Source organism: Nylanderia fulva, unplaced genomic scaffold, assembly GCF_048542155.1.
Source record: "Nylanderia fulva isolate GAGA-0341 unplaced genomic scaffold, ASM4854215v1 Scaffold44, whole genome shotgun sequence".
NCBI lineage: Eukaryota > Metazoa > Arthropoda > Insecta > Hymenoptera > Formicidae > Nylanderia > Nylanderia fulva.
This window is the reverse complement of record NW_028190521.1, coordinates 54032-78608: the sequence shown is the minus strand read 5'-3', so window position 1 is coordinate 78608 and position 24577 is coordinate 54032. Positions and strand designations below refer to the sequence as shown.

Below are 24577 nucleotides of genomic sequence, written 5' to 3'. Positions count from 1 at the left end.
TTCGCGTATAATCTGGTCTGTAAGACGATTCCGACTAGGAAGTAGCATAGGATGCTTACGCGCAAATGTTAATTTCGATAACTTGAGACGACCCCCGACTCGAATTATGCCATCCTCATCTATGAATGGATTTAAATTTGCGAATTTGCCCTTGTAAACTGATTGTTTGTTTTCGAGTTTTTTTATTTCGACTGGATATTGATTGGTTTGAAGAAGTCGTATCACACGTATTTCTGTTTCGTTTATTTTCTTAGCACATAAGGGGCCGCGATATTGATTGATCGGTCTCACCCGGAGACATAAAGCAACGATTCTGCATAACCTTGTGAATACGAAGAGTATTTTTCAAATATTCCTAGTCCGTTATATGTTATTGTGAGACTGGTATTATTTTTCAATTCGGGAATTTCTACGGTTTGTATAATATCGTCGGGCCAATTATTTTCGTCTTTAACTAACCATGACGGTCCTGAACGCCATGTTGTATTACGCAAGAAAGCATGAGGTAGTTGACCCCTTGAAATCGCGTCTGCCGGGTTGTCTTCTGATCGAGTATAACGCCAAATACCTGACTCAGTAAGTTCGCGTGTTTCTGTGACACGATTTGCAACGCAAGTTTTTAATAAATGAGGCGTTTTCAACCAATGCAAAACAATCGTTGAATCGCTCCAAAAGAATGTTTTGTCGGGTGTGATATTGAGTGCGTGAATTACTTCGCGATATAATCTAGCCAACAATAGTGATCCGCACAGTTCGAGTCGCGGTATAGTAACTGGTTTTATCGGGGAGACTTGAGATTTAGCGCATAATAATTTGCTGACGATTCTCTTATATTTATCCACCGAACGGATGTAAATACATGCCCCATACCCTGTATTATTAGCGTCGCAGAAACCATGTAATTGAATGTTATCATAATCATTTGCGAATAACTTGCGATTGAAAGTGATTTCGCGTATTGATTTTAATTGTAGAATAAACTCGGACCATTTTGTATGAATATTTTGCGGGACAGATTTGTCCCAATGTATTCTGCATCGCCATAAATCTTGTAATAATTGCTTGGCATATAAGATCACGGGACCTAACAAACCTAAAGGATCATAGATCTTAGCGATTTCTGATAAAATCTTTCTTTTGGTTATCGTATCTGTAATTTCGATTGGACGTGCCGAATAACATATTGTATCATAACGGGTGTTCCACGATATGCCTAATGTCTTTAAGGAATGATCGTCTCTTATCGTATACATCGCTAATTATGTTTGGGTTATTGGATGCCCATTGTCTTATGGAAAATCCGCTACGCGATAATAATGTGATTATCTCGTCTCGGATACCCCGAGCTTTCTCTACAGAGGCGGCTCCCGTCAATAAATCGTCTACATATAAGTGATTTTTTTAAATCTTAGCTGCCCTAGAATAAGCGTTGCTTTCGTCATCCGCGAGTTTCTGTATAACGCGAATCGCGAGAAATGGCGACGAAGAAACTCCGAATGTGAGCGTGTTTAATTGAAATCTTTTTATCGTACCGTTCTCACGCCATAAAATTCGTTGATATCGACGATCGTCTTTGTGCAATAGTATCTGACGATACATTTTTTCTATACCAGCTGTGAGAACGTAATTGTATGTCCGGAATCTAATCAGATGCAAAAATAAAGTTTCTTGGATTGTCGGTTCTACCATTAATAAATCATTTAGTGATACGCCGTTAATTGATCTTGATGACGCGTCGAATACAACCCGAACTTTCGTAGTGTTATTTAAATGCTTTATTACCGCGTAATGAGGCATATAAAATCCATCACTATCTATGTTCTCGATTAACGACAGGTGCTTTAATTGTTTGTATTCCTCTATTACTTATGTATATTTTAAACTCAACGTTGCGTCTCTATTCAATTTACGTTCTAATGATTCTAGGCGTTTAAGTGCGATAGATCTCTTCGCCGATACGCTTGTTTACTTTACGAAATGGTAAACGAACCACGTAGCGTCCGTCATCGTTACGTTTTACATTCTTTGTGAAGTATGTCTCACACTCCTTTTATTTTTCTGACCAAGATTTGGTTATCGCGACTTCTTCGATGTTCCAAAATTTAGCCAGCTGATTTTCTAAACTCGTTAAGTAACACGACGAAAATTTATTTATGTTCTGCATAGGATTACTACCCGCGACTATCCATCCCAGTAGTGTTTTTTGTATGTATAAATCATGATTGTCGTGTGACAAATTAATTTGACCGACCGATAGTAATGACAAAGTAGCCCCCGACCCTATTAATAAATCGATCGTGCGTGGTAAATAAAATTCCGGATCTGCTAATTTAATATTTCGAGGTATTTTAATAGCACCTCGAGGAAATGTTTCAGACGGAATTAAGTCCGTGATAACCGGTAATGTTAGACACGTTAGAGTCTTACAAAACTCACTTTGAATTGTATGGTAATTTGCACGATACCTTCCGATTCTGAATTCATAGAAATGATTGCGCCGACCGGAATTGACTGTTTCAACGTATGCAAGTCTAATCGATGGACACAGGATTCAGATATAAAATTCGTCGTAGCACATGTGTCTAACAACGCACGGCATTTTGTTAGTTTATTTCTATTGTCGCGAATGTATATCCATGCGCTGGTTAATAATTGCGGCGTAAAGGTGGGCGTTATTGTCGCGAGGCTTATTGTTCTCCCTCTGGTCGAAACGATTAATCAATCGGATTTAGACGCTTCGGATTGTGTCACATCATTTTTATTCGCTGTACTCGCGAATTTATCGAAATGTAATAGAGAATTATGACGTTTTTTACATATCGTGCAAGTTGAAAATTTGCACGGCGTGCCGCGATGAGAACGTAAACAATTGTAACATAGACCTGCCATCTTTACTAAATCGATGCGTTTTTGAGTTGGTGTTTGTTTAAATTTATCGCACTTGTATAGCTGATGTCGTTTGTTGTGACAGCATACGCAATTCTTGGACGTTCAATAAGAGAGCTCGATTAGAGTACCCGATTCGTTTTCTTTTTGTCGGAGGTTCGTATTTCGTTTTATCGCTTTCCGTTAATTTCGATCGATCTCGCCTTGATGCGCATACCGCGGTTTTATATAAAAACTCGTATAATTGATCTAGCGACGGAAATTCGTCTCTCTGAAGAGATACTTCCCATCTTTCTAATGTGACCTTTGGCATTTTGTTCTCGAGAACGTGAACGATCATTTCCGGTTCTACTGTAACTCCTAATGCACTTAATGAGGCAAGATGTTGCTGTGTGTCGTCTGCAAGTTTGGTTAAGCCATCTGTAGTTTCTTTGTCTAACGTAGGCAGATTTAATATCATCGAAAGATGTCGCGAAATTAATATTCGTTTTACCTCGTATGCTCTTTCTAAAACCTTCAATGCCTTCGCGTGATTTATACCGTCAATTGCAAAGATTTTTATTTTATTTTCGGCTTCGTCTTGTAATGAAGATTTAAGATAATGTAGTTTATCTATGTCAGATAAGTCGTTTTGTGAATCAATTAAATTACGGAACGCGTTCTTGAATGAAAGCTAACTTTCAAATTTGCCGTCAAATATCGGCAAAGGTGCTACTGGTAATTTAATACGACGCCCTGTATTAGTCGTTGACAAAGTCGATCGATTCGTTGGATTATCATCACTCGACACGTCGTGAGTATTACTGGACTCGTCTACAGGATGTAAATAATTTTCAGTTTTGCTGGCAAGCAAATAAAAGCGTTCCTGAATGTTCTCAAATTCATCTTGATGACACCCGTTCGGTTCTGATATTATGAGTTCATCATTTAACTCTTCAAATGCGTGATATAAAGTCATTAAATGCGTCATGCGTAATTTTATATTGGTATTATCTAAATTACCTTTATCCAAAAGATTATTTAGAATCGTAATCTAAGATTTTAACGACGTTCGCTTTTGTAATAAAAATTTAACTCGTTCGGACATTGTTGTAAATTTATGAACAAGGGACGAATAAAATGAAAATAGGAATTAGTAGGACGATCGAACGATTCACCCTTTATCCTTCGTAAAGGTACGCAGCTAATAATTATCCAGACAATTCGTCTTGGTTCTTTGGATGAATGTCGAATGTTGTTTTTTCTCGCACACGCTGGTCCTCTGCCTCAGAGGACCTCACAGGAGGCACCAAATGTTTTGTGGTCGATGTGAATAAATTAACATTCACGTCGTGTTTAAGTCAGTTTATTAATTTGTCATACAATTCACTGTCTCGTTTTCACTCTCGCTTCTAACTATGAGTGTTTTGAGTCCGAATGCGAACTTGTGACACCGCCTGGGGTTATGAATATCCTGAGTCCAAATGCGAACTTGTGACACCGCCTGGAGGTATGAATACCCTGAGTCCGAATAAATCGATTATTGTTCACGACAACGCCTGGAGGTTTGCACCTTCAGTCGAACAATGCACACACGTATTCTGGTATCGCCTGGGAGGTTAATCTTCTGAACCGTTATGCACGCAACTAAACGATGTGATAAAAACGAGCTCAATTTCGAACAATGTGTACTCTCTCGTGATTTCTTCCGAAATAAAGTCCTTGTCCTGGCCGGACGTCTTTATAGAGTCGAATCTAAGGTCTTTGTCTCGTGTCGATAGAGTCGCATGTTGACAAATCGCGTACGAGTGTCGGCAGTCTCTTTGTAATGAGATCCACTGCGACCATCGCCGCGTTTATCTTTCTGTTTGTTTATTGCCCCGATAGTTTGGTTTCGATCCATCGCCGGGATTGCGTGTATAACACGTGTGCGTGTGTGTTGAACGGTTTATAATTATGAGTTTTTTATTTTATACGTAACAATAAGGCTTGCCACGGTAGTTCCTTAAAATGATCTTCGAGCAGGTATAACATACATATGTACATTGGGCATGCGGCAAACGAACTGTTCTTCCCCAATTCGAGTATTACCTGAACTGTTTTTGTATTGTTGTTTATGCTCTTAATAAACTCTCGTCGCCAGGTTTTGTGGTCTTTTATTACGACTTGCATATTTCCTCTCATATGTTCTGGGAGTATGTATAAGAACTTAGCTCTTACGGAATGTATAAGAACTTAGCCATACGGAACTGGAGTTCCTGTTCCATTTCGAAAAAATCCTTCCTGCTGTTTTTTAATTGTACCCAGAAAAGGAGTGGCGACTCCGCTTTTATTATAATTACCTTCAGCCGACTGCGAGTGAAGTAGTCCATATCTATATGCTGGATCTCCATTTTCTACGATGAATTAAAATGACTTATTACTTGGTGTTCGAAGAAAACAAAGGGGGGGGGGTGAATCTTGTCATAGGCGGTATGCCTTTTCTGATAATTGATGAAATATGGAGGGGGTAGTTCTCGTCGTTGGCGGTATGCCTTTCTTGTTGTATGATGAGATTCGAGGAGGGGGGGGGGGGTGTGGTAATTGCTGCCTTTTCTTATTTTTATTTGTTTAATTTCCTGCTAGGTTTTGATTAATTGTCAATCGTTTTTATGTGAGAAATGCGTAATCTGTTAGGATGTACAATCCAGTTGTTTTTCTTAATTTTAATTTTTACATTATTTTTATTTAGTATTTTCAACACTTCGTGAGGTCCTGTATAATGGTCTCCGAATTTTCCTGGTTTCGGACCCTTTAAAAGAACGTGATTTCCTGGTTTAAAATTTTGAGGGTTAATCTTCTTATCGTAGTACTTTTTTGATTTATGTTTTAGTTCGATGACGTTTTCGCGAGCGTTCCTTTGAATAGTGTGAAGTTGCGTCACGAGGTTTATTAAATAGTCGTCATAAGTTGCTAATTGATCGTTCGGAGATAGAAGTTCGTTCGAAGGAATTCTGGCTATTTTTCCAAAGACTAATTCGTACGGTGTATGTTTGGTTGCTTTGTGTACGCTAGTGTTATAATTGAACATTGCAAGGTTTATCTATCTATCCCATTACTTTTGTTCATTCGCATATTGTTTTAAATATTCTCTTAATGCATGATGCGATCTTTCTAAGGATTCGTTAGATTGTGGATGAAAAGAAGTTGTGCGAAATTTGCGAATTTTAAATAATTTTGCAACTTTTTTCATTAAATCACTGATAAAATTTCTTCTTTGATCTGTTAATATGGCCTTTGGTGCTCCAAAAATACAGATAAAACGGTCAACAAATGCTTCCGCTATAGTTTCGGAAGTTTGATTTGGTATACTCATACAGTATTTTGTCAGCTCTGATCCTGTAGGTTGGAATGTATTCGTTGGCTCTTTCTGTCTTGGGTAAAGGTCCAACAATATCCATAGCTACTTTGTCGAAGAAAGATCCTGGCGTGTCTGTGATTATCATAGGCTGTTTTGTTTTTACTCGAACTAATTTTTTCAATTGGCATTGTAAATATTGTTGTATGTATCTTTGGACGTCTAGCTTTAAATTTTTTCAATAATAGTTGTGTTTTATTCTATTATATGTCTTAGAGACTCCGTGATGTCCTCCTGTTGGTAGGCAGTGCATTTCACCGATTATAACAGGTCTTAGGTCCCTCGGTGGGTATTTAATTTATCCGTTGCAAATAATTATTTTAGTGTTTGATGTGATAAATGTTAATTGTAATTGTGATTTAATATTATTCCAAGGAATGTTATTAATAATTCTGTTTTTGCAATGCTAATTGTTTCTAATTTTAAATTTTCGGCGATAGCTCGTAGGTCGTGTATAACTGCAGTGATTTGATTGAGAGTCACTGTGGGCTCTTCTTGTTGTGTTTCACTAATGGGAAGTATAATATTATGTCGTAATATGTTTTGTATTTTATTGCTTTCGCTTTTCCTAACTCCAGGGGTCCTATATTTAGGAGTTCGTTTTGTTCGAAAAGTTTTTTAGACCCGGAATCTAAGGGTTTTTCGTGAATATCGACAAAATATGCGACATTATCTTTCCGCAAAAATAATAATTTGCGAGAATCTATAACGTTGTTTTTAACTATTTCAATTTTGATAATTTTAGGTTTTATTTTTCTTGATTTTAAATTCTGATTTATAAGATCCTCTTTTTTTTCTTCTTTGTTTTCTTCTTCTTCATTTTCTTTTTGTTCTTCATTGTCAAGATTTTTCTCTAGCGAATTTTGTTCTTTTTCAATATTCTCGATACGATTTCTTTCTTTAATATCTTTTGCTGTTTGACTTCTTGTTCGTATTTTGTCTTGTTTAGGTGAGTCGCATGTATTAATACTTTTTTTATTATATGTAATACGGGCGGTTCCTTTCTTCAAGTGTTAGTGGTTTAGAATTGTTGTTATGTTCAATAGGATGGTCTTCAGGTATTATTTCTTCGTTGTCTGGAAGATGTAAGTGAAATTCTTCATCTTTCTCTTCGTCGTCTGAAAGATGTAAGTGAAAATTTTCGTCTTCCTTTTCTTCTTCGTTGTCTGACATACTCGTATATAAATGAAGATTTTCGTTTTCTTCTTCCTTTTCCTCATTGTCTGATTCATCTAACATTTGGGTAATTATTTCAGCATCTTTAGGATTATTTGGGTTTAGGTTTTTCTGTTGTCTTATTACTTTGCAATCAAATTCTTGAGGATCTACCGGATTTCTTGATAATGCATCTGCATTTACATTAGTTTTTCCTACTTTATAAACAACATTATAGTCATATTCTGCTAGTTTTAGTCTCCAGCGGAGTATTCTCATATTTGCGTCTTGCGCATTTTTAAACCACATTAAAGGTTTATGATCTGTAACTAAAGTGAATTTTCTTCCATATAAGTACGGCCTGAAATGTTTGACGCAGTATATTATAGCTAATGCTTCTTTTTCGTATTTCAGTTCATTGTCCGTGAGTGTTCTGGAGGCGTATGCGATAGGTCGGTCTTTGTTTATTTCTCCTTATGAGAGTATGCCGCCTACTGCTATTCCTGACGTATCCGTGGTTAAAATAAATGATCGAGAAAAGTCAGGATATTGCAATACGGGCTTTTCGCATAATTTTTGTTTTAATATTTCAAATGATTTTTCCTGAACTGATGTCCATTCGAATCGAGTATCGTTTTTTAATAAAATCGTCAATGGTTTTGTTAATTTGAAAAAATTTTGAATGAATTTATAATATCCGGCGAGGCCTAAAAATTGTTTAATATTTTTCGGTGTTTTTGGTCGAGGAAATTTCCGTACGGCTTCTAGTTTTTTCGGGTCTGGTCTTACTCCTTCTTTACTAATAACGTGTTCTAAATACGTTATTTCAGTCTTCAAGAATTCGCATTTATCTGGTTGTAATTTTAAATTTGCCTTACGGAGGGAGTCGCTCTATTAATGCATTATATTTTCTTTTGTATTCTTCTAGTGAAGTGGCATAAATAACGATGTCATCCATATAAACGAATAGTTCTTCACCTTGAAGTCCCGTCTAGTACTAATTGTAAGTCCATTAAACGTTGGAAGGTGGCAGGTGCATTTTTTAATCCGAATGGCATTCGATCGAATTCGTAATGACCGAAAGGAGTAGTAAATGCTGTTTTATGACTATCTACGGGATCCATTTTTATTTGATGAAATCCGGAAGCTAAGTCGCATACAGAGAAGTATTGCGTTCCTCTTAATTGATCTAATATATCCACAATATTAGGTAGTGGATATGCGTTCTCCGATAGTCTTGTCGTTTAAAGCTCGAAAGTCAAGAACCATTCTCCAGCGCTTGTTTCCTTTGGAATCCTCTTTTTTCGGCACGATCCAGATAGGCGTATTATATGGTGATTGCGACTGCTTTACGATTCCTCCTTCTAACACTTCTTCTACTAGCCTGTTTATTTCTTCTTTATGCATTTGTGGAAATCTGTACTGACGAGTGTTAATCGGGTGGTCGTCAGTAGTTGGTATTTGATGTTTTAATACAGGAGCAGTTGCAGTTAGCTTTTCTACAGGAATGTGAAATCGATCATGACTATTGTTAATTAATTTTATTACGTTGTCTTGCTCTTTTTCATTTAAATGATCTAAACGTAGTAATTCCACTATTTGGGTAAGTCGATTTTCTTCTTTCTCTTCGGAGATTGTTAAACAATTTTGTAAATTAGCATTTTCGACATTAACTTGTTGCTTTTCTTTATGTTTCGATTTTTGCAAAAATTTATCTATAATTTTTTCAGATTTATTTAATAAAGACGTTGAAATTTTCGAAGACAATTTATTTTTATTTTTGATATTTTTAAAACATTTAATATTCGAATTCTTAATATTTAAATTATATTCCTGTGCCTTTTTAAGGTCTTTTATGGTGACGTGATATATTTTTAATGAATCATTCTCACTTCCTGTGAATAATCCAACTCTTGGAAATTTAATATCAAAAAAGGATAGAGATCTTTGTTTTCCCGAATCTTTAGAAGGATTGTGTCGAATTACGTAGTGAGGTTTGGTAACTTTCCTTCTCGCAATCGACGGAGCTAGAATTTTCTGACGAGGTTTGTAAAGTTCCTTCCGAAATTCTAGGATTATCCCCTCCAGGAGAGGTTTGGTAATTTCGCCCTCCAAGAGATTTAGAATTATATAAGTTTTCGGGCGAGGTTTGGTAATTTCTCTCTTCAAGGATCTTCGAATTAAATTTTTTGGGAGAGGTTTGGTAATTTTCCTTTCCATGGATTGATGGATTATTAAAAATTTTAGGAGAGGTTTGGTAACTTCCCTCTTCATGAATTTTTGGATTATTAAAATTTTCAGGAGAGGTTTGGTAACTTCCCTCTCCATGGATTTTTGGATTATTAAAATTTTTAGGAGAGATTTGGTAACTTCCATCTTCATGGATTTTTGAATTATAAAAATTTTTATTATAATTTTTTTTTATAATTTTCTTTGAAATTTTATTTTCAATCTTTGAATTTTTCTTCTTTGTCTTCGAATTTTCTTTCCTCATCTTCTACGTCGTCATCCTTATCCTCTTCTTTTATAGTTGAATGTTTATCTTGGTCATTATCCGTCTGGGTATTTGACTTATGATCGTCAAATAATTGATACAGTAGTTTTATACGTAGAATCGGTACGTGAACTTCTATTTCCTCATCTAAAATACTTAGAACCTTAAGATATGCTTGTCCAGAGACGTTTTCCACGATATTATCTATTAAATAAATTCTCCGTTTTGTTTCCAATTTCGGTATGAATGTCGGGGTTTTCTATTCTCACAATAAATAACGATTCAGATCTTGGGGGTATTACTATAGTTTCTGATGAGAAAAAGAGCACGCTAGTTCCTACAAAGTCTAGCTGTCCTTGCGCATAATCTATTTTCGACGAGGTTTGTTTGAGAAAGTCATTTCCCAATATTCCGGATTGTGAAATTGGGAAATCGTGATATACTATATGGAAAGATATTGGTCTTTTGAAGAGATTTAATGTAACTTCTCCGAGCGTATACACGGGATAATTGTTTATACCATTTAATTATAATATATTTGTGTAATTAATATTTATAGTTTTTAGTATAAAATTTTCTTTAATTATATTTGGGCCGGATCCCGTGTCTAGTAAAAAGGTTATTCGTGAGGGTATTTTGTTAACGAGGACCTGAACAGTAGGCACGCGACTTGTCGAGATTACTGTTACAGGCCGTATTTCTATTTGGCGGTCTATTTGACTTCTTGAGAAGTCGCCGGGTGTGAAGTTCGCTCGGCCCCCGTTGCGCACCCGAACTCGAGGGATCTGCGTCCCTGATTATTTTCTTTTCGGCGGTTATTGCTTGCAATTCGTAGTCGACAATTTTCTAAAATATGTTCTTGTTCCTTACAATATCAGCAGTATGTGTCTTTTTTCGGCGTCGATATTGTTGATTTATTTTGACGCGGCAATCCTTAGCAGCGTGCCCGAATTTATTGCAGAGTTGACACGTAACCTTCGATTTATTTTCCGAGTTCCTTTCTTCATTTTGTTTTTTCCAGCAATTACTAGCTGAGTGACCAGGCTTATCGCACCATTGGCAAACTACGGTCAGTTTATTGCTGCCGTTTTTAGAATCGTTTTGTTCACATGATTTCGCGTCATGTCCGACCTTTGAGCATAATTGACAAATACTTGCTTTTTCTCGTATTACATTTATTGGTTGACGAGCTCTAGGATCTCTTTGACGGTATGTATCCGCACTATGTCCCCGCTTCTTGCATATTTGGCAGATCAAAATTTCGGTTCCTTGATTCGTTTGGAAATCGTGCTCTTGTAAGGAAAACTGGATGAGCTTCCTGCAGTTGTTCGCAGCATGTCCTTCTTTAAAATAGATTTGATAAATCTCTCGCTTCTTATTAGTCGGCGAGACGCCTATGTTAACGACTCGGCCTTGTCATAAACTTGTCATCTCCCGAAGCTCTCTTTCTATCCTTAGCGCGTCGGCGACGGTCTTCTGTACGTCTAACTCTCTCTCAATTCTCTGCTTTATTTCAGGCTTGAGTCTTCTAATGAAGCATTTACACATATCTTTTTTTACTGAAGTTTTTAAATTCTCGTCGGGTAAGACATGCCTCGAACTTTTGTAGGCTTCTAGAATTTGTTTCTCAAGAAGTTTGATACGGTTCGCGTAAGTTATAACGTCTTCCTCGTTTTTTTGATAAACGCATCCTAGTTCTCCTTGTAATTGATAAACGTTTTTAGTTCCTCCGTAAATTTGTTTTAAATATGTAGTTAAATTTGAGACTTTAACAAAATCTTGGTCCCGTATAGTTCGACGTGCTTCTCCTACGATTCTAGTTCTTAAAATTTTAGTAAATTGCGCCTCCGCTTCTTTAGGAAGGATAGATTTCGCTTCCTCGCAACCCTCAATAAAATAATTTAACGAAATATTATTGCCGTCGAAAAAGGGAACGGTGTCTACTGCGTATTTTAGAGTAGCAAAAGGGTTAGTATTGGCCATGTTTACTGATTTTACTTTCTCAGTGTCGCTGTAGGAATTGATATCAAATTTGTCAACTTCCTTAATTATAGTCCAGAGTTTGTTAGCAGAACCGGCGGAATCTAGCACGAGTAGCCCGGAAAATAAAGAGGTGTCTGTTAAATTACTTCCAGAATTTCCAAGAGAAGGATCGGCTGGTGGTGTGGATGTTGAGGGTACGAAAGGAGTGGATGTGTGTATAATTTTTTATTTCGAGATTAGGTGTCGCTGGCGTTGTTTGTTTTTAGATTTTCTGGGTGTGTATCGGCGGTTATTAGTTATGCTCTTTTATTGACGGAGCTGCCGATTTATGATTTGTTTACCGTGGATCGGCGAGTGGATTTTTGAATTTTTCAACTATACTTCCGGTTCTTTGTCGCCGGTATATTTGTTTTTAGATTTCTATGCAAGAATTTCCACTTCGCTCGGTACCAATCTTATGGATGTGTAAATATATATTTTTCTTTGTTTTTGGCGCCTTTTCCCGTCTAACAATTTATGGTATTTGCTAAGCCTTTTCCAATATTCGATTGTATCGACACATTTTTAATTTTATTATTGTATATGCGCCGCTCAATTTATTGTTTCCTGCATTTCTATCTATCTAAGAACAAACTCCGCTTTGATTGTGAGAAAGAAAAGAATCGTGAAGTACGCAGGACGTAACAATATGTTGTACATAAATTAAATATTTCAATATGTTCAATTAACATTTAGTTGAACGATTTAGTTTAGTTAACCAATTTTTTCTCAGTGTGCGCGACTTGTTATGTGGCTTCCAATCAAATCATAGTTAGGTCTAAGACATGACAATTATTAAAATAAATAAATAAGCTCAATTGTGGATATTTTTTGCAATTTTTAATTTTTTATTCACTAGTAAATTATATTTGCTTTAACTTTTTTTATAGCTTATAACCATGTTTCACATCTTTATGTGAATAATGTACTTTAGTATGTTGAAAAACAATAAAATAATTTATCTGGAGAATCACAATAATTTTTTTTGTAATTTACTACACGACAATATAATTCTGCTTTTTTTTAATTGTTTATATATATATTTTCCATTTTTCCAATTTATTAAAAGGTTAGTGCATTTTTAGGCTAACTCCACAAACTAATTTACTATATAAGCGCCTAAATTGTTTCGCGAATTCTCTCCACATTCATGCACAAAGCGAATACTTCGTATCTCTGATAAAAGAATTGATAAAAATAGTACAAAACGATTGCATCGTTTTTAATCGTAATTTCATAATTACTGATTACGATAATTTTCTCAATAAATTACAACAAAACGATAAAAACAATATATCTTGTGTGTTAGAATATAACTTGACTCCGTATATTTTTATTATAATGACAGTGATGAATAATTTATTTTTTTAATTGATGCGTTGAAGAAGGTTGAAAAAGACAAACAAAACGTACGAATTTACTTCTGTATAATATTTAATATTTTATGTTATAAATCTTTTCACAAATATATTTCTAGTATAGAACTTAATTAGCTCTTATTGCCTTTTTATTTGTAGATTAAAAACAATATATTATTATAAGAATTTTATTGTATTCTAACAACTAAATCTGATTGATAACAGAAAATGAAAGAAAACGATAAGAAACCATAATATTTTTTCGAAATATAAAAAGTTAATCAATAGGTTACAATAGGAAACGATAAAAATTTTTACAAATTCTATTAATTTCTAATGTTTTCTATCGATTTTTTTCAGGGATGTTAAATACTCAGTAACGTGATTGTTAATAATGGACAAATTCACATAAATGAAGCAAAACAATGAATAGTTTTAGTTTTTATAAATTTAACAAGATCTACTTTTAACTAAACTGAAATATTAAATGAAAAAATAGATATTTATTTCGCACTTTTAAATTCTCTTACTCATTTGTTTTTTTTTGTTTTATTATTATAACGACTTTTATTTATCACATATCTGCGACATAAGTTTCTAACTAATCGCACATGTACATATTTTTATTGAGCATTTCAATGTGACAGACTTTCAATTTATATTCATCAATAGGATACCTCATCTATCAAGATGATCAGTATTAACGATTACGTGTCATCAAACAACGAATCTGTCCAAAAATATTCCGGCAGCGCGACTGTGAGAAATGAGTTGGTAAGATTTAACTTTCAAACATACCTACATTGCCAAAATCTATTGATTAGCATCATGAAATTTATGCCTCATGAAATATTGTTGTAATTCGATTTTATTTCTATAAAATCGAATTATAACAATATTTTTGCAGAAATAATTTACTTTTATACAAATTCAAGCTAATTATATACATATAAAGAAATAATCTTCTAGCAGAGAAGAATATATAAATAAATATGAATATAAATACTATTTGATAAAATAGATGAAGAGAGGGGGAGGGGGAGGCAAGCATTGTAATCGAAACAATCTATGATAAATATCAAATAAATACCATTATTTAATAAATTATTTTGCTAGTTATGTTGTTTCTTAATAGTCGCAAATTTTATATATTTTTAAATTTTAAATTGATGCAAATTTTGAGAAACAATGTACACTCTGTAATTGTAAAATAACTTCTATTTACTATAAAATATTTGTTTCATATTTAAAATTTAAGAAATCAAAGTTTAAAGTTTTAAGAAAGAATTAATTTTCCGTTAATTAAATGTGCGCAGAGCACAAATCTTTCTTATAATAATAAGAAATTAAATGAGTCGTTTCTTATTAACCCAGATAGCCACAGTAATTATTATGACATCATTTTGATGTCATAATAATTACTGTGGCTATCTGGGAACTGACACTCTACCATTCGCGTTCGAGCTCTTAAAATCCGAAACTTTAATATAATTTTCATATTGAAAGTAAAATACTAAAGTCTGAGGTATATTTGTTTTTTAATTTTTTATAAAAATAGTATCTTATGTGGCAAGTACGGAAAGCAACGAATTACATCGCGCGTGAACTTGCCGCATGAGCCGAAGCCTTATGATGCAATTACACGAGTACAAGTGTGAATGCATCATAAGTTGAGGCGAATGCGGCAACTTTACGCGCGATGTATTCGTTGTCCTCCGCACATGCCACATACAATATTTTTTGTATTACACGTACAAAGTGGCACTTTGTGTGCGTGTTTTTTGTGCGGAAAGCGGCCGATTTCCCACGCCGCCATCTAGCGGCTACGCGGTGAGTGAATAAGCCGCATTCAAAGCCATTGCCTACGGCTGAACCGCGTTCAATTCCCGCATCGTGCCGTCGCAAGATGGCGGCGTACGATCGGCCACCTCGCGCACAGAAAACGCGCACAAAGCCACTTTGCCTGCACTTGTAATACAAAATATCGTGTGTGTCAAGTGCGGAAAGTTGACAATTGGTCACAAGTGCGGGGGATGGACGCACGAGTCAAAGGCGATCGGCCACTTTTCGCACTTGATACACAATATACTATTGTAATGCCTATCGCGAAAGTTCAATATGAGATTAAAAAATTAATTCATAAATATAAAAAGAAAATTCCTAAATATATACCATTAAAACATTTTCCAAAAATGAGGTTGTATTTCTTTATGTTCCCCATTCCAAAAATTTTTCATAAATGCTCATGCATTTATCTCTCAATTTTTTCAATAATAGTCTTCGTGGCAGATTCAGCTGCTTTTATAAGTTCTAGCGACGTGGATTGACGTTTTGTCTCGCGTGAATTTTGTTACGTTCAAGTTTGTTATGTCAGTCGAGAAATAATAAAACAAAAACTATCAATCAATTAACCATTAAGAAAGAAGGTTTTTTACGCACTAGTGAAGTAAATCATAAAGGTGCTTTTCTCGCACTAGTATGGTAAAGTAAAACATACATTGAATTGTTGAGAAATAAGCCATTTTCCGCACGCTAAACAGCAATCGAAAATCGAACTTTCACGACAGGCATTGTAAAAAATATTAATTTTTGGTCAGAAATATTGTCAGTAATTGGTCAGAATTTGATCAGTAATTATGTTTTAAAGTCTTGAAAGCACAAACACACTAGTTTATTTTATTATATTATTTTGAAAATTTTAATACGTTAATTTTTATAATTAGTAAAATTTATATATGTATATTATTTTTACTTAGAATTACCTATTATATATCAGAGCTTATTTTATCTATTATCATATATTATTTTTTGTTGCCAACAAATTACTTTATTTTATCTTTTGTAATTAGTAAAATCAGAATTTAATTATTATACTTATACAGGGTGTTTCAGAAAAAATGTTGAGCATTCTAGGATTTGATTGCGTACACATTATTTTAAGCAAAAAATTTATATTAAATGTATGTTCTATTCTGTACGGTTATAAAGATACAACGTGTTCAAGTTTAAGAATAAATATCAGCTTACAATTAGTAGAACCAAATGTTATGAAATAATTATATTAAATATTCGTCGTTTTCAGTTACTATGGTTACAAATATAAATATTACGTCACGTTTGAAAAGTGTGTTAGTTTAATATTTTTGATTTTTGGTATAATTAAAATGGCTCATATATATATTTTTTTAAATTCCTAGAGAGATTTACATATATTCATTCTTGTATATAAATATGTATATGATTATAAATTATGTATGGTTCTGATTTATTTGAAGTATTTCAAGGAAAATACAACAATATTCTCAAAAGACGGTCCAAGAGAACCAACATGTTCTAGGGCATTCGTAGAATTTGGCGACAAACTAAACAGGAAAGAAATATTTGTGACATTCAGGTGAGACTCTAAATTTTTAATTTATATTTTTTCATCCTTTAAGTTCAACTCATACACACGCACACATTATAATAAAATTGTGTTTATATATAAGAATTCTTGAACATTGTTAGGTAAAATAAAATTAAGGTTTTTATCTAGATTGATAACAAATTAAAATGTAATTGAGAGAAATATAGAGTTTAATATAAAAGTGAGAAATCGATTATACGAAAGGCGAACAAGAACTCTGTCGAACACATTTCACCGAATTTATTTACTTTTGCGCTGAAATCAAATTTGTATCAAATTTTTGATTATTTATTTATCTGATCTCATATGTCTAATCATAAATATCGGTCATAAATCTTTGCTTTGAACTAATTTCGTCAAATTAATTATTATTTAATTATATTTGCTTTCTCTTTTTTTATAAAACATAAGTATCTTTACTTTAAGTAAATAAACATTAATATACATATTTAAAATAAACACGTTACAACATATATATTTACATATATTAGGTTGTTCGGAAAGTTCGTTTCATTATAAATTTGAATGTATTATTTTACACAAAAAGGAACTTTATTTAAGCAAATATGTACCGTTTTGTTTAACCATCTTGGCTCATCTTTCCGAAAGTAACATGACGCCAAAGTAACATGACGCCTTCCAAAAGGTTTTTTACTAACAAAGAATTGATCAAGATGATTTTTGAGGATTTCGAATGACTCGAATTTCCTGTCTTGAAGAAAATTTTTCAAAGAAAGAAATAGGTAGTAGTCAGATGGGACAAGATCGAGGGAATATGGAGGATGAGGAAAAACGTCCCATTTTACGTTTAATATAGTTTCCTACGGATAGACATGACGACGTGAAGTCTGGCATTATTATGGTGGAAGACAACTCCACTCATTGTCAGTTCAGAGTGCTTTCGTACGATGGCAGTTTTCAATTCGTCCAGCTGAAGTCTATACTATCTATGTGAAGTTAGCTGATAAGCAGAAAATCGTCTTTAGTGCTCTCGCATTTACTGATTACGTAGAAATGCGTTGAAACAAACTTTCCGAACAACCTAATATATAATTAAATGTGTTTCTTTGTCAAGAATTTGCTAAAATTAAAATATTTAAGATATGTCATTTTTTTTATAGATGGAACAAACCTGAATTGACAATTGGAGAGATACAAAAATATAGGATACAATATTTTGAAGACCTGAATCAAACGATTACAATTGTCGATATTTTCCCATTGCCAAATAGAACATTACAATACAAAGCATACGATTTAGAACCTGATACAATCTACTACTTCAATGTACAAGCGCATAATGAATTTGGTGCTGGTCCTTACACTAAGTTCATTAATGTGTCAACCACACATGACAATCCAGTACCTCTATTACTCGTTACTGGATTGAATACAAATGATATGACTATATTGGATATGGATTTACAGATCGGTTTCGAAATTGATACATCCATTAAGTATGAGGAAATAATTTACTCGGCATTGGAAGATAAGATTTATGGAATTACAGGGAATGGAGAACTAATAGTATCAGACTTTAATCGAAGAGCAATTCAAACAAATTTAAAATACACAAACATAACAAACATAGATGGTTTTCCGGAGAATCTTTGCATCGATTGGATTTATAGAAATCTTTATTGGGCAGAATATAATGAGGCCCAAGTCTATATTAAGAAATTAGATTTAACATTATGGCAACAAATGGATAAACACGATAAAATATCTATTCCTATACCTTCAAAAATAAGCGCAGCTTATATAAAAGCACATCCATATGCTGGGTACATTAAATCAAATCAATTTAAATAAATTAATAATTTTATCTGTTTGAATTAAAGATTTGTTCTATAACTCTATAATAATTTAATCTGCAGATTTTATATTAAAAAACATAAGTTATGGAATCAAATTCATGCAGAATTGTATATAAAAATTAAAATAATTATACTTGCTTCTGATTATACAGTAACAATTATGTTTTAAAAATAATGAATAATATTCATATTTTTCAGATATTTGTTTTGGTTAAATTTATATTCGGATGAGAATACAAGTATGATAATGCAATCGGATATAAATGGAGATAATATAAAATCTCTTTGGGATAATAAAAAATGTTTTTGCCAATATAATCTAAAAGAATCACGCTTTGTGGAAGTTGTTATTTCGAATGTTGAGCCACTATTATATTGGATATTGAAAGAACGCATAATCGTAACAGATATTAATGGTTGTAAATGTACATTGATTTTGAACATTAAAGATATACACGGGTTAACGATTGATAATATGAATATTTACTTCTACACTTTTTTCGGCGAAATCTATATTTTGAAGAAAGAGTACGCTCTACTCGAAAGCAAAACAAAACACAATAAAAAGTGCTGAAAAAATAAATATAAAAGCTAGCCGTTCTTTTCGATTAACAGCTCTTGATAAATCTCTACAATTATATCCGACGATATGTTTGACCCCTAACATGATAGATTATCGTGTTGAAGTATTAACATATTCAGACGCGAACAATATCGAGGTGAGCCTTCCGGAAGTGATTTTAAATGATGGCTGCGAAAAGTACAACTTAAGCACCATAATATATAACATCTCCGTGAGTTATTTCACATGTTTGTATAATGGCAGTAAAAAGTTAAAGCAATTTAACGTGCTGACGCATGAACGGAGGTACATAATCCCGAATCTAACGCCAAACACGACCTATACGCTAAATCTGGCACTCAACAGTTTTTATATCGACAAATTGTCAATGGGATTGCAATTCGGCTCAGATGTGAATGTGACGACTGAGCTAGGCAAGTTGAATGCTCCAGAAGATGTGACGGTTCAAGTTCTAACACCTACTTTGGCAATAGTCCATTGGATGCCACCCAAAAAATTACATTGCGTAACGGTGATCTACCAGATAAAATATGAGGAATATTTAAATGGAACGCAAGAAAAAAATAATGTTTCCTTATTATCGGTAACTGTGCCTAAGCCCGAGCCTATGGTAGATGGAAAGTTTTTCTGGAGAATACAAGGCATGCAGCCAAAATATGAATACAAAATATTCGTGATTGTAGCTCCACACACCATTACGGCAAGCGGTTTGAATATAACATATTGGCAATTATACAATAACAGTTTTCCTGAAACGGTCTACATGTCGGAACCGAATAATTTAACATTGAACGATGTCAGTACAAATAGTATGAATATCTCGTGGATTTCAAGCGTTAATCTGATAATCCACCCTGAATTTTGTGTTATATTGGAGTACAAAAATGATGCAATACAGAAATGGCAAATCGCGAATAACACTGAAATAAGTAATAATAAAATGACATATTATATAGAAAATTTATGGCCGCAAACTCTATACCAATTCCGTTTGATTTTGAGATATCCCAAGTACATGAACGAAAACTTTATATGGTCACCTGATGTAGGATTTACATTCAAAACGCTAGGTAAGTAAATAAAAATAAAAATTATATCATATGATTACTTTAAAGTATCTCTTCAAAAATATTTTAAATTAGAAATTAAATAACGAAATTTTAAGTAAAGTTTTAAAGAAATTTAAGTTGTATTTTTGTGTTAACAGAATCTATCGAAGTTTCAACTATGCAAAACCTAACATATTTATACAATTATCTGCCATTAATATTAAGTGTTGCCGCTACCGTCGTAATCTATTACATTTACTACTTATATTGTTGTAAGTATATTATTTATAAAGGAGAATGTCCAAAAAGTGCGATTTTTTGACCTCGAGCGGAAAGTAAAATTCGAGTTGTTTTAGGTCTCATACATCTGGAATAATGTAAAAACCATAGTGGTTTTTCCTAGAAATGCAGGGAATATTTAAATATCATCATATGTTTAGAGAAAATTACGTAAATCAATATCTCGCAATAAATCGAGATTGCTTGATGTTTCAGTCGAATATTTTGGTAAATATTTTGGTAACACCAACTTTCTAAGATCATTTAGACCGATTTTAATGTCAGTCAATAATAAATTGAATAATATATATATACAGGGTGTCTAACGTCCGACCCGGGCTCTTTATCTTGGAAACGACTTGAGATACGAAAAAATGTTTCAAACAAAAGTTGTAGGGTTTCAAGGGGAACATAAGATCGTGCCATTGATTTGACCTTGAATAGTCATGTGAAGGTCACTTTCAATTTATTAAATAAAACTACCTATTTTTTATTACATATTCTTGTATGTTATTTCAAAAGCTTTACAAAAAAATGTAATATTCAATATGCAGTTGCATACTTTTTTTTATAAATAATTATGTTTTTTTACACCAACTGATTGGTCTCGTTATTCCATACAAAACAGTAATAAGGTACGATTACCAAAAACCGAATATTTTACAAGATATTTTATATTTTATGTCAAAAAATTGTTAACTTCAAACCTTTATAACTCAACAAGAACTCCATGAAAACATATTTTAGTATAGGGTTTTGTAAAGCTTTTGAAATAACATATAAGAATATGTAATGAAAAATAGGTAATCCCATTAAAGAAATTAAAGGTGACTTTCACGTGACCTTCAAATGACTATTTAAGGTCAAATCAATGGCACGATCTTATGTCCCTCTCAAAATCCTACAACTTTTGTTTGAAACTTTTTTCGTATCTTAAATCGTTTCCAAAATAAAGAGCCCAAGTCGGACTTTAAGAAAATCCTGTATATATATATCCTAAAAAAATCATAAAAATGAAAAGGTCAGGCCATGTTCAAAAGAAGGTACTCAAAAATTTAAACGATCTAATAATAAATTATCACGAAAAGTAACTGATATGTTATTCAAGGTGCCAGTTCAAAGTGAACATACGTAAAGTGTATATTATCTAAATTTAGTAATAATATATTACCATGAAAAGTAACTGTGATATTTTATTCAAGGTGCAAGTTCACATTGAATATACATACATATAAGTAAAACTGATTACAATTTGATTCCAGAAAATAAGTGCGATATGTTATTCTTAGTGCACAAAATATAATAGTCGTTTATAGAGATTTGATTTGAAATTCATACTAGCCCGTACAATGAAAAATAATTGCTCGTAATTCCAGAGTACCAATTTGTTAATGACTCAGAAAAATAACATGGCGGCCTGCTCTCAAAAAACTATGATGTTTCTCGATGTCCATTTAGAAATAATGTCGAAGCTCTTACAGAATAATTACTACAACATTTGAAGTACGAAAAGTATTACATTAGAAGAAGATTAGATTAGAATAAGGATTCAACGTATTTTTAAAAGCTCTACACACAACAAAGTGAATATACAAAACTATATACAAATACCTTTTTCTTCTGTGTTTCTGAAGAAAATTGTAAGTCAAATGAAACCTTGCACTTTGAGAATCATGTCACTTACTTTTCAGAGTCAAATTGATAAATTTTTTTTGTATATTTTAATGATATTTATTTCTCACTTGTATCTTGAATAATTAATATGTAATTTTTTATTGTATATTACGACAAATAATCAGTAAACTTTTTAAGCGTATAGCTTTATTGTAGTTGACCTGAGAACTGTACATTTATAAATTTTACTTAATATACACCCGTTTCGAGCAACAAGGCAAAGTTTTCTGATCAATAACTTACTCCCTGAAAATACGGTATAACACAAATCGGAAGTTGATACGAAAATTCGAAATTTTACTAAAGAAAGATTGGAGGTTTTTAATTTATACAATTTTCACAACTCTTATTTCAATTATTTATTCTACTCATCGAAAGTTTTTTGAGAGCAGGCCGCCATGTTATTTTTCTGAGTCATTAACAAATTGGTACTCTGGAATTACAAGCAATTATTTTTCATTGTACGGGCTAGTATGAATTTCAAATCAAATCTCTATAAACGACTATTATATTTTGTGCACTAAGAATAACATATCGCACTTATTTTCTGGAATCAAATTGTAATCAGTTTTACTTATATGTATGTATATTCAATGTGAACTTGCACCTTGAATAAAATATCACAGTTACTTTTCATGGTAATATATTATTACTAAATTTAGATAATATACACTTTACGTATGTTCACTTTGAACTGGCACCTTGAATAACATATCAGTTACTTTTCGTGATAATTTATTATTAGATCGTTTAAATTTTTGAGTACCTTCTTTTGAACATGGCCTGACCTTTTCATTTTTATGATTTTTTTAGGATATCAGTTACTTTTTAAAGTACAGATATATAGAATAGCTTTCTAGTAATTCAAGTATCACAAATATATGTATTTTCGATTCTTATCACATAACTTTGTATAAGTAACAATTTATGCAATATAGTTCAAAATAATTGAAATATATGGTATAAATGTACATATATAAAATATATAATTATATTATAGAATACATATATATATATTTTATTTAATCATATATGTAAATGTTTGTATAATTGTAATAACTTTTAACGATACATTGCACATTTATTTCAATTGCAACAGAATGAATTTATATTTTTGTATGAATATTGAAAATAAAGAATGGGCCCCTCCATCGCCCATTCTCGTGAGAACGCAACCATATATTTTTCTTCGTCTCTCCGATTTTAACACGACATACATATTTCTGTCTGATAATTTTTTTCTGGATGATACTTTTTGAAATGTCATGAAGCCTAGGTCAAATTAGAAACTTATTGCACTTGTTTTAATGCAGCGCTTACAGCAGCTTTTATAAAGCGCCAGAGCAGCCGATATTTTATTTTGGCGCTTACGGCAACTTTTATACAGCGCCATTATTTAATCTGTTCTAAGAACAATATGTATGCCCCTTGTGCTTCTTTGGGCCATTTTTTCTTGAACACTTCCATATCATTAGAGTAATACCATTCCGATTTTGTGTCAGCTCTTAACATACATGTGTAGTGACCACGATTCATTTCTTCACCTTCGTGAAATATAGCGCTTATTACCTTGTACTTTTTTTTATTAATCGTGATATTACTCGTCGGCACGGCGTTAATCCGATTGTTGATAATTTTTTTAGAAGCACCGTTTATCGTTTCCCATTTAGAAAATTCTACATTAATCAAACTTTGTAGAGTGACACCTTTTTTCCTTTTTAATGTCGAATGTATAGGTAATATTAGCAAACTACTGCTTTCCTGCTTAGTTACATTGTAATTACATTTGACATTCGAGCAACATGTTACGTGCTTTAATTCGAGTTCTAATACATCATTGATGTCGGAATACGTCGACATTAGAGCCGTAAAAAATTCCGAAACATCTTGTTGTGTTCGTTCTTCGAAGCGTTTTCCGACAGATCTTCTAACCGCTTGAATGTTGCAATATTTACGTTCACCATACGCGCAGATAGCATCAGTCAATGCATTCGATGCTTTATTTTTCAGTATTTGTTGCCTAATACGTACGCAATGAAACGCACATTGTAATATTACATTAGCGTAACACGAAACAGCATCGTTATTGCAAAGGCCATATATTTTCCACGTAACTATACTTTCTGGTTCCTCACAATCATAATTCTGCACATCATCAATGATATTAGGGATAGCCCATCGACGATCGTACATTTTCACAACCTTTTTCTCGGACGGATTGATTTGTGGCAGTTCAGATTTGAATATAGATCTCAGTCAATTATATTCTACAATGGCTCTCGAGTTTGCTTTAACTGATGCTGGATTGAAATTTATCAAATGTAGGCCTTCCAATTTACTTACTCGTGACAAACCTACATAGGCTTGACCATCACTGAATACAGTCATTCCTAAATCCATCATTGCATTGTTACATGTAATTCCTTGACTTTTGTGTATAGTTATTCCATAACTGAGAGACAATGGAAATTGTTTCCG

At 33.1% G+C, this 24577-nt stretch overlaps 2 protein-coding genes and 2 pseudogenes across 2 annotated transcripts in view; 1 reads left to right on the top strand and 3 right to left on the bottom strand.

Annotated features, from left to right (window-relative positions):
- Positions 1-287: 287 nt before the first annotated feature.
- LOC114941308 (uncharacterized) lies at positions 288-1253 on the bottom strand. The gene has a single exon (XM_029316241.2). It carries the CDS (start codon positions 1251-1253, stop codon positions 288-290), a length of 966 nt encoding a protein of 321 aa, XP_029172074.2.
- A 1465-nt stretch (positions 1254-2718) lies between these two features.
- Positions 2719-3973, bottom strand: LOC146721635 (uncharacterized; annotated as a pseudogene).
- Positions 3974-10623: 6650 nt separating this feature from the next.
- LOC146721634 (uncharacterized) lies at positions 10624-17285 on the bottom strand (annotated as a pseudogene).
- Positions 16516-24577, top strand: part of LOC114941305 (uncharacterized) — a 30608-nt gene continuing 22546 nt past the window's right edge. Inside the window, exons 1-4 of the mRNA XM_085486479.1 lie at positions 16516-16685; positions 17819-18481; positions 18713-20167; positions 20305-20418. Coding sequence (XP_085342605.1) covers positions 19180-20167; positions 20305-20418 — 1102 coding nt within the window. The 5' untranslated portion in view covers positions 16516-16685; positions 17819-18481; positions 18713-19179. The remainder of the gene's footprint in view (positions 16686-17818; positions 18482-18712; positions 20168-20304; positions 20419-24577) is intronic.